General features: G+C 37.8%; 1 protein-coding gene across 1 annotated transcript in view; it reads right to left on the reverse strand.

The window, feature by feature from the left end:
• The window catches only part of LOC150094811 (cell adhesion molecule Dscam1-like), a gene marked incomplete at its 5' end in the record, with an annotated part of 713,296 nt that overhangs the window by 79,894 nt on the left and 620,559 nt on the right, over positions 1–12,843 (reverse strand). Inside the window, one exon of the mRNA XM_090411118.1 lies at positions 3,563–3,724. Within this exon, the coding sequence (XP_090267244.1) occupies positions 3,563–3,724 (162 nt within the window). The remainder of the gene's footprint in view (positions 1–3,562; positions 3,725–12,843) is intronic.

Here is a 12,843-nt window from a genome sequence, read left to right on the forward strand (position 1 = left end):
TTATATTAAATTAAAAAAAAATGTAAATTTCTAGATGTAATATCCAAATGACTTCTAATATTTCTTTACCCTATGATACTCCGAGGGGTAGCAATTAACGAAATGTACCGCCTAATCGAAATGGTTAGATGATAGGAAGTTTACAACCTTTCATGGATGAGATTCGCAGGGAAAAAAAAAAAAAAAAAAAAAAAAAAACGCCGCTGAGGAGAACCAACAAGTTTAAAGTCATGCTATTAGTTCAATAGAACTTTTTCCAACAACAACAAAAGTCTAGTAAGAGAAAAATGTGACTTTGAGATCGTATATTTTTTTACCAATGCAACGCGTGCTAGCGAGGATCGTAAACGCCATGAAATATACAGGGTGTTCGGGATAAATTTGACATTTTCGTAAGGAAAAAGAAAATCTTCTTTGTATCTATTAAATTTAATGAATTGACAAAAAAACATTACAGGCAGAGTTAATTACAATACTATCAACAAGATTTACTCAAAATAACCACCATTAGCATCGATCACAGCTTCAATTCTGCTTCGGAACCTCGAACAAGCTGATGCTACAGTCTCCCTGGGAAGGGCCGCAAAAACTGTTTTAATTTTATCCATTAACTGGGCTTTTGTATTACTGGAAGTGCGATTGGTGTCTTTTTCAACTGCGCCCCAAACAAAATAATCCATGGGGTTAAGGTCTGGGGAGTTTGGAGGCCAAACATTTGGACTGGTGAAGTCGTAGAAATTTTCAGACAACCATTTTTGACTTTTCCCAGAGGTGTGGCAAGGGGCCGAATCCTGCTGCCATACATACGGCCTACCATTGGCTACCCTTGTTATCCAGGGCTTGACTACAGTTAGCAACTCCACGAACAAAGCCCGAATTCCAATGCCAGGGTTCTTCAACACCTGTTCCTGCAGATTTGCGAGGAATTCTGCTGTACGAACGCAATCAGATCGTCTGCTAGGGATCTTTCTTCTTGCTACATCCTCGTAGTCACCATTGCAAGTCTCTAGTTCATGCCTGATTGTTTTTACTGTATTCAGGGAGCATTGGGCAGCAGTCGTAATATCCTTATTTTGATGGCGGGCACGAATCATCATGATACAAGTTATTCTCTTCCATGATTCAGGTGGGTTCCAGCTATCCATCCTTTCTGACATCTTGTATATGAATGAAGAAGGGTCCAAACTTTTAAATGAAGAGAAGTGTGTGTTAATACATGTAACTTACGGAAAAATATAATTAATTATAAATATGTCAAATTTATCCCGAACACCCTGTAACTCATTAGCGCTTCCACCCACCTTATTTGATGTTTCTGCGTTTAAATACAAGTTGGATATATTCGTAGAAAAATCATTGGACCTTAACTGTAATATATTAAGCCATAATTATATAATGTGAACTTATCTATGAGGAAAGCAGGAAATTTGACAAATAAATGGCGTGCTCAGCATTCGGAGATGTATTATACGTTATTACCACCAATAACGTATCAAAAAGAATCTCTTAGGAACATTATAAAGGTCGCTATCGTAAGCTTATCTTCAGGAGAATTCTGGTATATCATCAGCCACTTTTTTTTTTTTTTTCTGTTAGAATTTAATATGTTCTTTCTGTTCAGTCGTATTCCTTCCTTTTCTCTGAGGCGCCGAATTGGGCAATAACACAGATAAGTGTGCATTCTCAAGCAGAGGGTTGTTAAATTTTACAGGACCGATGTGCGAGCTTTGGGTTATTCATCTCGCCAGTTGAGGTAACAGCGTTTTGCTTTGAACTGTAAATAAAAGTTTTCTGCGACACGTATCTTATGAAGCACGTGCGTCTCAGCGATGTCCCTTGCGAACGCTTCCACTTGGCTACTTTCTGCTATAAAAACCGGAGTCAGAAGCTTACATTACCGCATAAGTTACAGTTATCTGAAATCGTATTTTGCTTCTTAAATTAGTAGTGGGAGGTGGAGAGAGAGAGAGAGAGAGAGAGAGAGAGATACCAGATCAATTCTCAATGTATTTCTAGTTCAGAGATCTCAGAGAGTGAACGAGTAATGTTAGAATAGCGATAACATTGAAAGATAGATTACTTTGTACGTTTTATGAGGTTGTCAGTGTTCACTTTTGTAGCTTATTTATAATTTTTATTCTGTAAGCATCGATTTAGTCTTTTGTATATTACGCCATGGTTTTTTTTCTATCATTACTAAAATAGGCACTTCATACGTTTTTTATTTAATCAAATAAAATAATTTTACCATACATTTCGTTATCCTTCATCTAATAATTAAAACAACCTTTTATATAAAATAAATTTTATCGTTTGATTGCATAAAGCCTCCAGAGCTCAGACGATATAGACTAAACCTTTTGATCGGAAAGACCTGGGTTCGATTCCCGTCAGTGACGTGAGGAACCTTTATCTGGTTTCTTTCGATTAAAGGTGAGTTAGCCATTTCATTCGGAGGTAGAGGATTTTTGTCCCCCAGAACAAGAAAACCAGCCCTGTGAACACACATTGGATTACAGTCATGAATACGTCCCAGCCATATATGCCGAGCCCGGATAAAATGGGAGGAAGGGTGCTGAAAGCAATGGTGAACTACCCTTCAAAAATCTCACCAGGAATACCTTGTGGGCAATGCTTACGAAGTCACTTACGGTCGGAAACGACTGAAAGGGAAAGCCAGGAGTATAATTGCATTTTTATTCTTTCTTGTTTATCAAATTCAAAAGATATTTTTAATGAAGTTATGGCGTCGACCTATATAATGGCTGTACTTAATTTTGATTAGGTGGTCATGTTATTTTATAACTACCACCCAGAGGTTTGAGCCTTTGTCGCTCAGTTGGTTTCGACTAAGCCCTCTGGTTGGAAAGACCTGGGTTCGAGTCCCGTTCATGACGCGAAGATCTTTTATCCGGGCTTTTCAATCAAAGGTTAGTTAGCCAGTTGCATACGGAGGTTGAGCCCTCCCTCCCTCCCGGGAACTAGTTTTTCGTCCCTCAAAACAGGCAAACCAGCCCTGTTAGAACACACACATCTACAGACATAAGATAATTCTGGACCAAAAAAAAAAGAAAAGAAAAGGTTTTGGAATAATTTTCTTAACCTGTCCTTACGTAATCTCAGTTTTCGTGAAATATCTGTTCATGAAGAAATATGCATAGACCCCCTCCCCCCTCCATATAGTCTTTATGAACTCTCCAGACTCGAGGTAACGTGTATATAAAGCTATTTATGTTAAAGAAATCCAGATTGTAAAATAATTTTATAAAACAAATTCTTGTTGATTTTTATTATTAATTAAAATTACCTTTCACAATTCTTTCACAGCTGGCTACATTGATAGAAAAGTTCCATTGTGTGTCATTATTATTTCGTAGAGTGTCACAATAGCAAGGAAATAATGTATTATGAAAAAAGAAGGTAATTTCGCTTTCTTCACATCATTAGCAAAATGATGTGAAGAAAGCGTTAGTTCATTGCGACAAAGAATGACAAAAAACCACCACGAACTTTCTTTACAAATCATATTTGCTTATTAGAGAGGAACCTAAGAATCACTTACTAGTTACATTAACGACGACCCTTTGGGTGTGGCTTTGACCTTCTGTATTCCGCGCGGTACATTTGTATAGCCCTTGATCGTAGTCTTTTTGAACTTCTAGGATAATTAAGGTTCCATTGGGATAGGTTCGTTGTCTTCTGTTTTCTGGAAGCTGAAGTCCACCTGCATTGATTAGCAAAATTAAAAACAACATAAAAAAGCACTTCGCATTCAAAAATTAATTTACGTAATGCACTTCGGTGAAATACTTTGAAAGTGATCTCTAGTTGCAGACAGGTGAGTGATAGAAAATTAGCAAAAAAAAAAAAATGACTTGGTGCAGATACTTGAATAAAACAATTTATTATGAAAATACCACAATTATTATAATTACCACAAAACCAGAGTGCTGAATCGTAAAACAATAATTACGTGATCAAGCATTGATCTTTAATTTTTCATTTAAATATATTGAATTTCCAGTTAACTTAAGTCAGATTAAACTCTTGAAATAACAAATGAAACTTCTGAAAACAAACCAAACCAATCCAGAATCACGTTGTACTTGGAACTTCTTTGGGAGATGGACCGAGTCCTTGACTCTTCACCCCTTTATCTGATTTTAGCTTGTGTATGAGGGGATTATTGTGGGTAATTTACTCGTTCACTGTGATCTGTATTAGCTTTCTCTTGTGATGGAGGATTTCGGTTTTTTATGTTTGAAACGATCTGAGGGTTTGTAATCCTGTGCCTGTCGAATTACCTGATTTGGGTGATTATCTGTGATTGTGAAGAATTTTTCTGCAATGTCTATCATGTAGGTCTTGATATCTGGAAGGTTGGCTTCTTGGTGTAACTGGAGGTTTCTGATAAACCAAGGGATATTAAATGCCATTCTTAGGCATTTGTTCTGGATTGTCTGTAATCTGTTGATGTTTCTTAGTTGTGTGTCCCCAGTTTGGTGAGGCGTAAGTTAGTTGAGGTCTTATCACAGGTTTGTAGAGGAGAATTTTGTTGTTTATGTTGAGGAAGCCGTTCCTATGCAACAGTGGATATAGCTGTGCTACTGTCTGACTTGCTTTAGTGGAGACACTATTTATGTAGATCTTGAAATTTAGCGTTTATCAAGATGAACTCCTAGATATTTGGTAGAGTTGTGCCAAGGGATGATTTTCCCAAACATCTGTATGCTTGTGTTCGGTCCTGCTTTACGTCTGGTGTAAAGTACTGCAGAGCTTTTTCCTGGGTTGATTGCAATACGCCATTTTTGTACCAATTCTCTAATTCGTGAACTGCTCTCTGCAGCTTGTTTGTGTCCAGAGGGATCTGGCTATGATAATTGTATCATCAGCATAGAGGGTGGTGATGGATGGGGACAACTTGGAGAGATCTGCCATGTATATAGAGAAGAGTAAGGAAGATAGCAGAGAGCCTTGAAGGCCTCCTGCGTGACTCTTCTTTCTCTGCATCTGATTTCATTGAGTTTTATTTTAAAATTTCTGTTATTCAGATATGATTTGATAAGTAGAACTAGTGGTCATGGGATTCCTACTTGGTGTAGCTTAAAAATTAGACCATGATGTCAAATTCTATCAAATGCTTGTATTATGTCCAGAAAGACTGCGCCAGAATGTTGGTGCCATTCATATCCTTGGGCGATGTATTCAACTACTCCGTAAATTTGGAGAGTTGTAGGATGCTATTTTCTGAATTCGAATTGCTCTTCTTGTATGACGTGGTTGATCTCTGTTGCCTCTTGAATCCGTGTTAGTATAGTGCGTTCGGCTATCTTGCCTACACATGATAGAAGGCTGATAGGCCGAGGGTTCTGTGGAAATTGTGTATTTTTTCCGGGTTTTGGAATTAGGAAGACATTCGCAAGCTTCCATCGCTCTTGGAAATAATTTAGCCGAACGATGGCATTAATGATGGCTACCAGAGGCATAACTCCTTTACGTGGAAGTAGCTTGAGCACCTTGTTTGTTATACCATCCGGACCCGCAGACAATGCAGGCCCAAGTTTAATAATTAGGGCTGCATTGCCTTTCTAAGCTGTCAGCAAATGCTTCTGCTTTTTCCTCATCTCTGTAGGCGACTCTATATTCACCTTGGATTGAAGGAAGCGTGTTACTTTTCTAACACAGTGATCTGATCATTCTCCACAATGACTGATTCTCTGTGTTTAAACGATGTATTTTGTTATTCCGAAGTTGGTTTCGGTGATCTTTTAGGGCATACCGAAACTGGTTTGTTGCTCTGTTAACTGCCTGCTTACCTGCGGGATCCATTGTTCTCTGATATTGTCTTCTTAACCTCTTTTGCTCTCGGATAAGACGTTTTATGTCCTCTGGGACATAAAACGTCTTATCTTTTTTTTTTTTTTTTTTTGGAGGTGTAAAAAGGCGAGATATGAAAAGAGATTTGAATGACCAATAAAATAGAATATACGGAAATTTGTAAAACTATACGTAAAAGGATGAAACATGAAATTAGATCGTATAATACTAGGAAAATTAAAGAAACAATAGAAAACAATAGTAATATGAAGGTCCTAAGACGAACATTATCAATTGGAACAAAGGAAATAGCTGCTGTAAGAGGAAAAAATGGTGAACTGATAAAAAATAGAGATGCAATAATCAAAAGAATTCAGGAATTTTAGACTGAACTCTATGAAGACAAAGACCGGGACAGCCAAGAATCATCTATGGATAACTCGAATGAGGAAGAACATGATGCCCCTGAGATCTTACAAGGTGAAGTGGAAATGGCACTGCGGGAAATGAAGAATGGAAAGGCCCCAGGAGAAAATGGAATTATGGTAGACTTCTTAAAACTGGGAGGAAGCCCTGTCATCAAACAGTTGAGTAAACTCTTCAATAAATGCCTAAAACAGAGAAAAATTCCGAAAAATTGGAAAAATTCACTTCTAATATTAATTTTTAAAAAGGACAATAAGGAAGAAATTAAAAACTACAGACCTATAAGCCTACTCCCCACCATATAAAAAGTTTTCACAAAAATTATAAATAATAGAATAAAACCTAAACTAGAGTGAATGTAATCCTGTGAACAAGCTGGATTTGGGAAGAATTACAATACTTTGGACCATATTCACACATTAAGACAGCTCATTCAAAAATCAATTGAATAGAATAAACCCTTATGTCTGGCCTATATAGACTACGAAAAAGCATTTGATTCAGTTAAAACATCTGCAACACTAAAAGCACTTGAAAGCAAGGGAACTGAGAAACCATATTGAAACACTAAAACATATTTACAATAATGCAAATGCTGTAATTAAATTATATAAAAACAGCGAAAAGTTCCCAATACAAAAAGGAATCCTGGAAGGCGACACCATATCTCCCAAATTATTTACAGCTGCACTAGAGGAAGTCTTTAGAAGCCTTGATTGGGAAACAAAAGGAATAAACATAAACGGGGAAAGGCTGCATCATCTGAAATTTGCAGATGATATTGTTCTGATAGCAGATAATCTTGAAGATCTGGAAGAAAGGTTAAATCAGCTAAACGAAGCCTCTAGAGAAATTGGATTAAAGCTAAATAGAGAAAAAACAAAAATAATGATGAATAAATACATAAACCATAGAACTATCAAAGTTGAAAACCATGAAATAGAACAAGTTACTTCATAAGTGTATTTGGGCCAATTGTTATTCTTTGAGGAATGCCGAAGAAAAGAGATTGAACGAAGAATTCACCTTGGATGGATGGCTTATGGAAAAATGAGAGACATATTCAGAAGTGACATCCCTATGAGTCTAAAAAGGAAAGCTTTCGACCAGTGCATACTTCCTGTCCTAACATATGGAGGAGAAACATGGACTTTAACAGAAGCCCTAAACAAAAAGCTTCGAACAACACAACATCGCATGGAAATAAGTATGCTAAAAATAACATCAAGAGATAGGAAGACAAATATCTGGATAAGATCTCAAACAGGTGTCATGGATATTGTAAAATACATTAAACAGGCTAAGTGGAGATGGGCTGGCCATATTGCCAGATGCAGTGACGGGAGATGGACTAGAAAAACAACAGAGTGGAGACCAATGGATGGAGCAAGACAAAGAGGAAGACCGAGAAGAAGGTGGAGAGATGAACTGGAACAAATTGTAGGAGTGAGATGGATGGGAGAAGCAGAAAACCGAGTGATCTGGAAAATCATGGGGGAGACCTTCGTCCAGCAGTGGACAGAACCAGAAGGTTGAAGAAGAAGAATTGCTTTTCAAAGGTTTTTACTGCTTTTTCTATATCTTCAGTGGATGTTATATGTGGTACTCGGCCAAGGTTTTCCTGGAAAGTTTTTCCAGTTTATAAAGGCGGTGGTGTTATCCGTTAAATCTTGTATGGTGCCTAGTTGCAATATGATAGGGTTGTGATCAGAACTTAAGTCGTTAACTGCTTGTATTAGATATCTGTGCGCAATGTTTTCTAGTATTGCTATATCAAGTATATCCGGACTGCCGGTTTGCTCCGTAGTGTGTCTGTTGGTTCTGTGGGTCCTATTACTGTCATGTTTCTTGTAGTGGTATATGATTTCAGTAGTCTGCCATTGGTATTTGAATTTCTGTTGTTCCATGTGGAATGTTTGGCGTTCAAATCTCCAGTTAAGAGTACTTCTTTACCTGCATTTAGTATTTCATCCGGATCTGATTCTAGGAGTTTTTATTTGGAGGGGGGGGGATTGTAGGCTTCAAAGATCATGATACTGCTTGAGTTTTCCACATGTATTTCTATTTCTGTTGTTTCTATGTGTTCTGTTTTGAGGCTTAGCTGCTGCGTTATGTTTAATGTTCCTTTTGACAAAGATGGCAGTGTCTCCTCCTCTTGTCTCTGCTTCTGCGGTATGGGCTGTATTTGTTGATTCTGATCTTGTCACTTGGACGAAGGTGTGTTTCGTTTATGAGAATAATATCTGTTTGGGTTTCTGCTGCGAATTCCTGTAGTTCTTGTATTTTGTTAGGCAGTCCGTTGGCATTCCAGCTGACTAACTGAAGTGAAGTGGGTTTTATTTTAGTCTTATCCATTAAGGATTTCAGCGAACAATGACTGCGTTAGGATAATATCCTTTGCTTCTTGAGGTGAGTTGGTTCGCCGGAGTTCTGCAAGCATTTCACCTATGCAACTGTTATATTATGGAGGTTAGGTTTGTTGGTCTGCTTTGACTGTTTTTTTTTCTTGTCTTTGGGTATTTTAGGTATGTTGGTTTTGCTACTTCAGCATACGTCCTTCCGTTCGTTGAGGAGAATGTGATTTGTTGGGAGGGCGTGCGTTCTTGTGCGGGTCTACTGCTTTGGACTTGTGTCTTCTGGTTTTGAGGAAATGCTGTACAGCCCATGTAGTTTGCTGGGTGTGGACCTCCACAATTTGCACACTTTGCTGGTTGTGTGCGGGCTTCTTACATTCTGATTATGCATATTTTCCTCCACATTTCACGCAGCAAAATTTAGCCTTGCAGCATCGTTGTGCGTGCTCTAAATGTTTGGCATTTGTGACATTGAGTTGTAGTTGATTTATGCTTTAATGCCTCTACTTTTATGACTAGATCACCGATGGTCTGGAGATTGTATATGTGTTTTTGGTCTTTACTAATTTTCTGTAGAATTAGGGGGTAGGGTGTTTTATCAGTTCTCTGCATTCGGCTGATTTTAATTGGGCTAAATCCCTTAAATTGGAGGTCTGCTGTGACTTCTTCTATCTGCATTGTTTCAGTCTCTCCCCTTAACATCATTAGGTTCTTCTCACTGTTGAGTGCAAATGTGTGGTATGGCAGGTTGTTGTCTAGGAATTTGGTTATTTTTCTCACGATGTTTTCGGCTGTATACGTATTCCTTCTTCCGTGTTAGTAGCTTTCGTGAAGGTAATATCTGAAGATTTCAGTGCAGGTGTAATTGGATATCCAGTGCTCTTTGGCTCTTAAGACGACTGGAGCACCCTTTCTTTAGGTTCATTATCTGGTTCTATCTCCGTTACTTTGGGTGCTTCTGCGGTAGAGGAGATCTTCCTCTTCTTTTTGGCTATTTGAAATTCTGTGCGTTTCCAATGACTGCTGGATGCTATCATGGGATGTGGCATCCTCTAGATTTGGGAACTGTCCTGATTCTGTTTGAGTCAGCGTTATACTTCCATCACTTAAATCATCTATTTTGTTATCTGTGGGGGGATGTATCAAACAGATTTACTTTCCCTGGCCAGTCGTTGCTTAATAATTTTCGTAGTCTTTGGGATTCTCTATATACCTCCTCGAATATGGTTTCATTTAGAGGTTTTGTCATGGTTGATAAGTGATAATAATCTTGTTAGAATAAAGTTTGAGAAGCGGATCCTAGAACGAATGTAAATATCCCGAAGATCAAATCGATCTACCAGCATAGGAATCAAAAATATTAGGCTTAGTAAATCACTTTCGTTGCAACTACAGTTTTCAAAAGTATAGTACTTACCTAAAATGTATAAAAAACTTTACATATACAGTCAAATACTTGATCGAACACATCCAAACTTAAAAATTCTAATAATCTCGCAGAACAACCAGACTAGCTTAAGAATATATGCATATAACACACTAAGATTCTAATGTAGAATTGGCTTTTGTAATCATGTTGTCCTTATAAGGACTGGCTTAAAGGTGCGAAACAAGAATGCTTTTTATCTTCCCCGTTATCTGTAGAGGACAGTGTAGGGATAAAGTGTTATTGACTATTAAAGCTCTAGTCATGGCTGGGTAACGGCAATTATCTGTAGAGGACAGTGTAGGGATAAGGTGTTATTGAGCTATTAAAGCTTTAGTCATGGCTGGGTAACGGCAATAGCCGAGCCTCAGTTAAGACTTCATTGGCTACAGCATTACCATTTGTAACCCGGGAAGTCCTAAGAAGGACTTTCTTCCTGATAGTCATTATAAGGACTGGCTTAAAGGGGCGAAGCAAGAATGCTTTTCATCTTCCCCGTTATCTGCAGAGGACAGTGTAGGGATAAGGTTTTATTGAGCAATTAAAGCTCTGATCATGGCAGGAGGGTAACAGCAATAGCCGAGCCTCAGTTAGAACTTCATTGGCTGCAGCATTGACATCCATTACCCTCCAAGTGTGTTAATTATTACCCCAAAGACTTTCTTACCCATCACGGTAAAAACTTGTAATGAGTTTATTTATAAATTAAAGAGGTGTCTTTAAATAAATAAATTTTCAATTTATTTATTTTTAATTATCATTTATTATTAATATTTATCAATTAGTTGTTAATTATTCATTTATTTATCCATTAATTTATTTATTAATTATCAATTTATTTATTTTTAAAATATTTATTGATTTGAAAATATTGAAATTCTATAAATACTTTTGTTGATTTAGGTTTCTTTATACATAGCTTAATATTATTAACATAATGTTTATATATGATTTAAAATTATTCTTAACATGAGATTTCAAAGATAAAATATTTTCATGTAAAAATACTATACCATACTAGTAAAATCTCCAACAATCAGTAAATATTTCGAAAGCAATGATTTCGAATTATTTACACGAGTGAACTCCAACTTCAACTTTACTGACTACAAGGGTGAAACAAGATGCTTTTCATATTCCCCGCTGTCTGAATGGATACAGCGAAGGGAAAAGTTTATGAGCAATATGCTCGCCCTGAGAGGGCAAAGGGATTATAGATCATTTCTTGAAATCAGGATGGCTTTAGGTCTTTTGTGTTTGTACAGATCCGTTTCGTCATAGTCAGCAGCTTGTTGCACCAGTGGATTGCGATGTGTAGACGTTTTTAGGAAATACTTTACTGCAAGAGACTGAAGGAAAGAGTATACATAGGGGATGTCTGTGTCCCGATGAAGTCGAACAACTCTGACAAACCATGGGGCGTTCAGAATCATACGAAGGCACTTGTTTTGCACTCGCTGCAGTTTAAGGATATTAATATCAGCGGTATGGCTCCATGCTGGCGAAGCATATGTGATTATAGGACGAATCATCAGTTTGTAGAGGAGCAGTTTGATTTTGGTGTGTAATTTACTGTTTCTGTTTATTAGAGGATAGAGCTGGGCAATGGCCTTTGGCGCCTTTACACACGAGTCCTGGATGTGGGGGTTGAAAGTTAGTGTTTTGTCCAGCAGTACAGCAAGGTATCTGACTTCTGTTTTACAAGGAATTTTGGCGTTAAAGAGGAAGAAAAGGAAAGGAGGAAATACTGTTCTTCTGAAGAAGAGCACGGCTGTGCTCTTCAACTTGTAATCTCCTGGAGAACTATTTTTCTAAATGTTTGTAGGTTTTCTTGGAGTTTTTTGGTAACTAGGTGTGGGCGAAGAGATCTGGTTAGTATCGCAGTGTCATCAGCGTAGAGGGCCAAGATAGATGACATTGAATTCTGTGGAATATCTGCCATAAATATCGGAAACAGAATTGGGACCAGTAATGATCCTTGCGGAACACCAGCCAGAATGGGGTGCTTGGTAGATATAGTATAGTTTATCTTGACCTGCATAAATCTGTTGCTGAGGTATGATTGGATCAACTGTACCATCTGCAGCGGGATGTTAAAGGCGATGAGCTTGTGGAACAGACCATAATGCCACACCTTTTCGAAGGCCTAAGCCATATCCAGAAAGACAGCTCCGGTAAGTTGATTCCAATTGTAGCCTTTGGTAATATATTCAGTTAGTCTGTGGATTTGTTGAGTGGTGCTATGATGTTGACGGAATCCAAATTACTCATTTGGGAGGATATTCAGCTTATTTACTATGGATTGCAGCCTGGCGAGGATGACACTTTAGGCAATCTTTACCAGGTTTTAAATCAGGCTAATGGGACGATAATTTTGCGGTAGATGCGGGTCTTTGCCTGGTTTTATGAATGGGGGTTATATAAGCAGTTTTCCACGGGGAAGGGAAATACCAGAATCTAATAATCGCGTTGATTATGTTGGTAAGGTGCACAATGGCTCTGCGGGGTAGTAGTTTAATAATTTTATTGGTGATGCCATCTGGACCAGGAACTTTTTTGTTGTTAACATTCTTAATAATCGTAAATTTCTGCTGGTGAAGTAGGGACGATTTGATTAGTACAGGCATCAGGAAGTTTTAGTACATGTCTCACATGACGATGAATTTTATACAAGTGGTTGAAATTTAAGTTTTCATAAGCAGGTCGACGCTGCCCTTCTATATTTTTTGCAATAGTTTCTGCCTTCTCTGCATCCATGTGCACAAGGCCCAGGTCCGACTGTAGAGGGGGGAAGAGTTTTGTTTTTGTTTCTGAGATTCT

This window comes from Typopeltis vanoorti, chromosome 21 (genome assembly GCF_054136105.1).
Source record: "Typopeltis vanoorti isolate ZY-2024b chromosome 21, IOZ_Tvanoo_1.0, whole genome shotgun sequence".
Classification (NCBI taxonomy): Eukaryota; Metazoa; Arthropoda; class Arachnida; order Uropygi; family Thelyphonidae; genus Typopeltis; species Typopeltis vanoorti.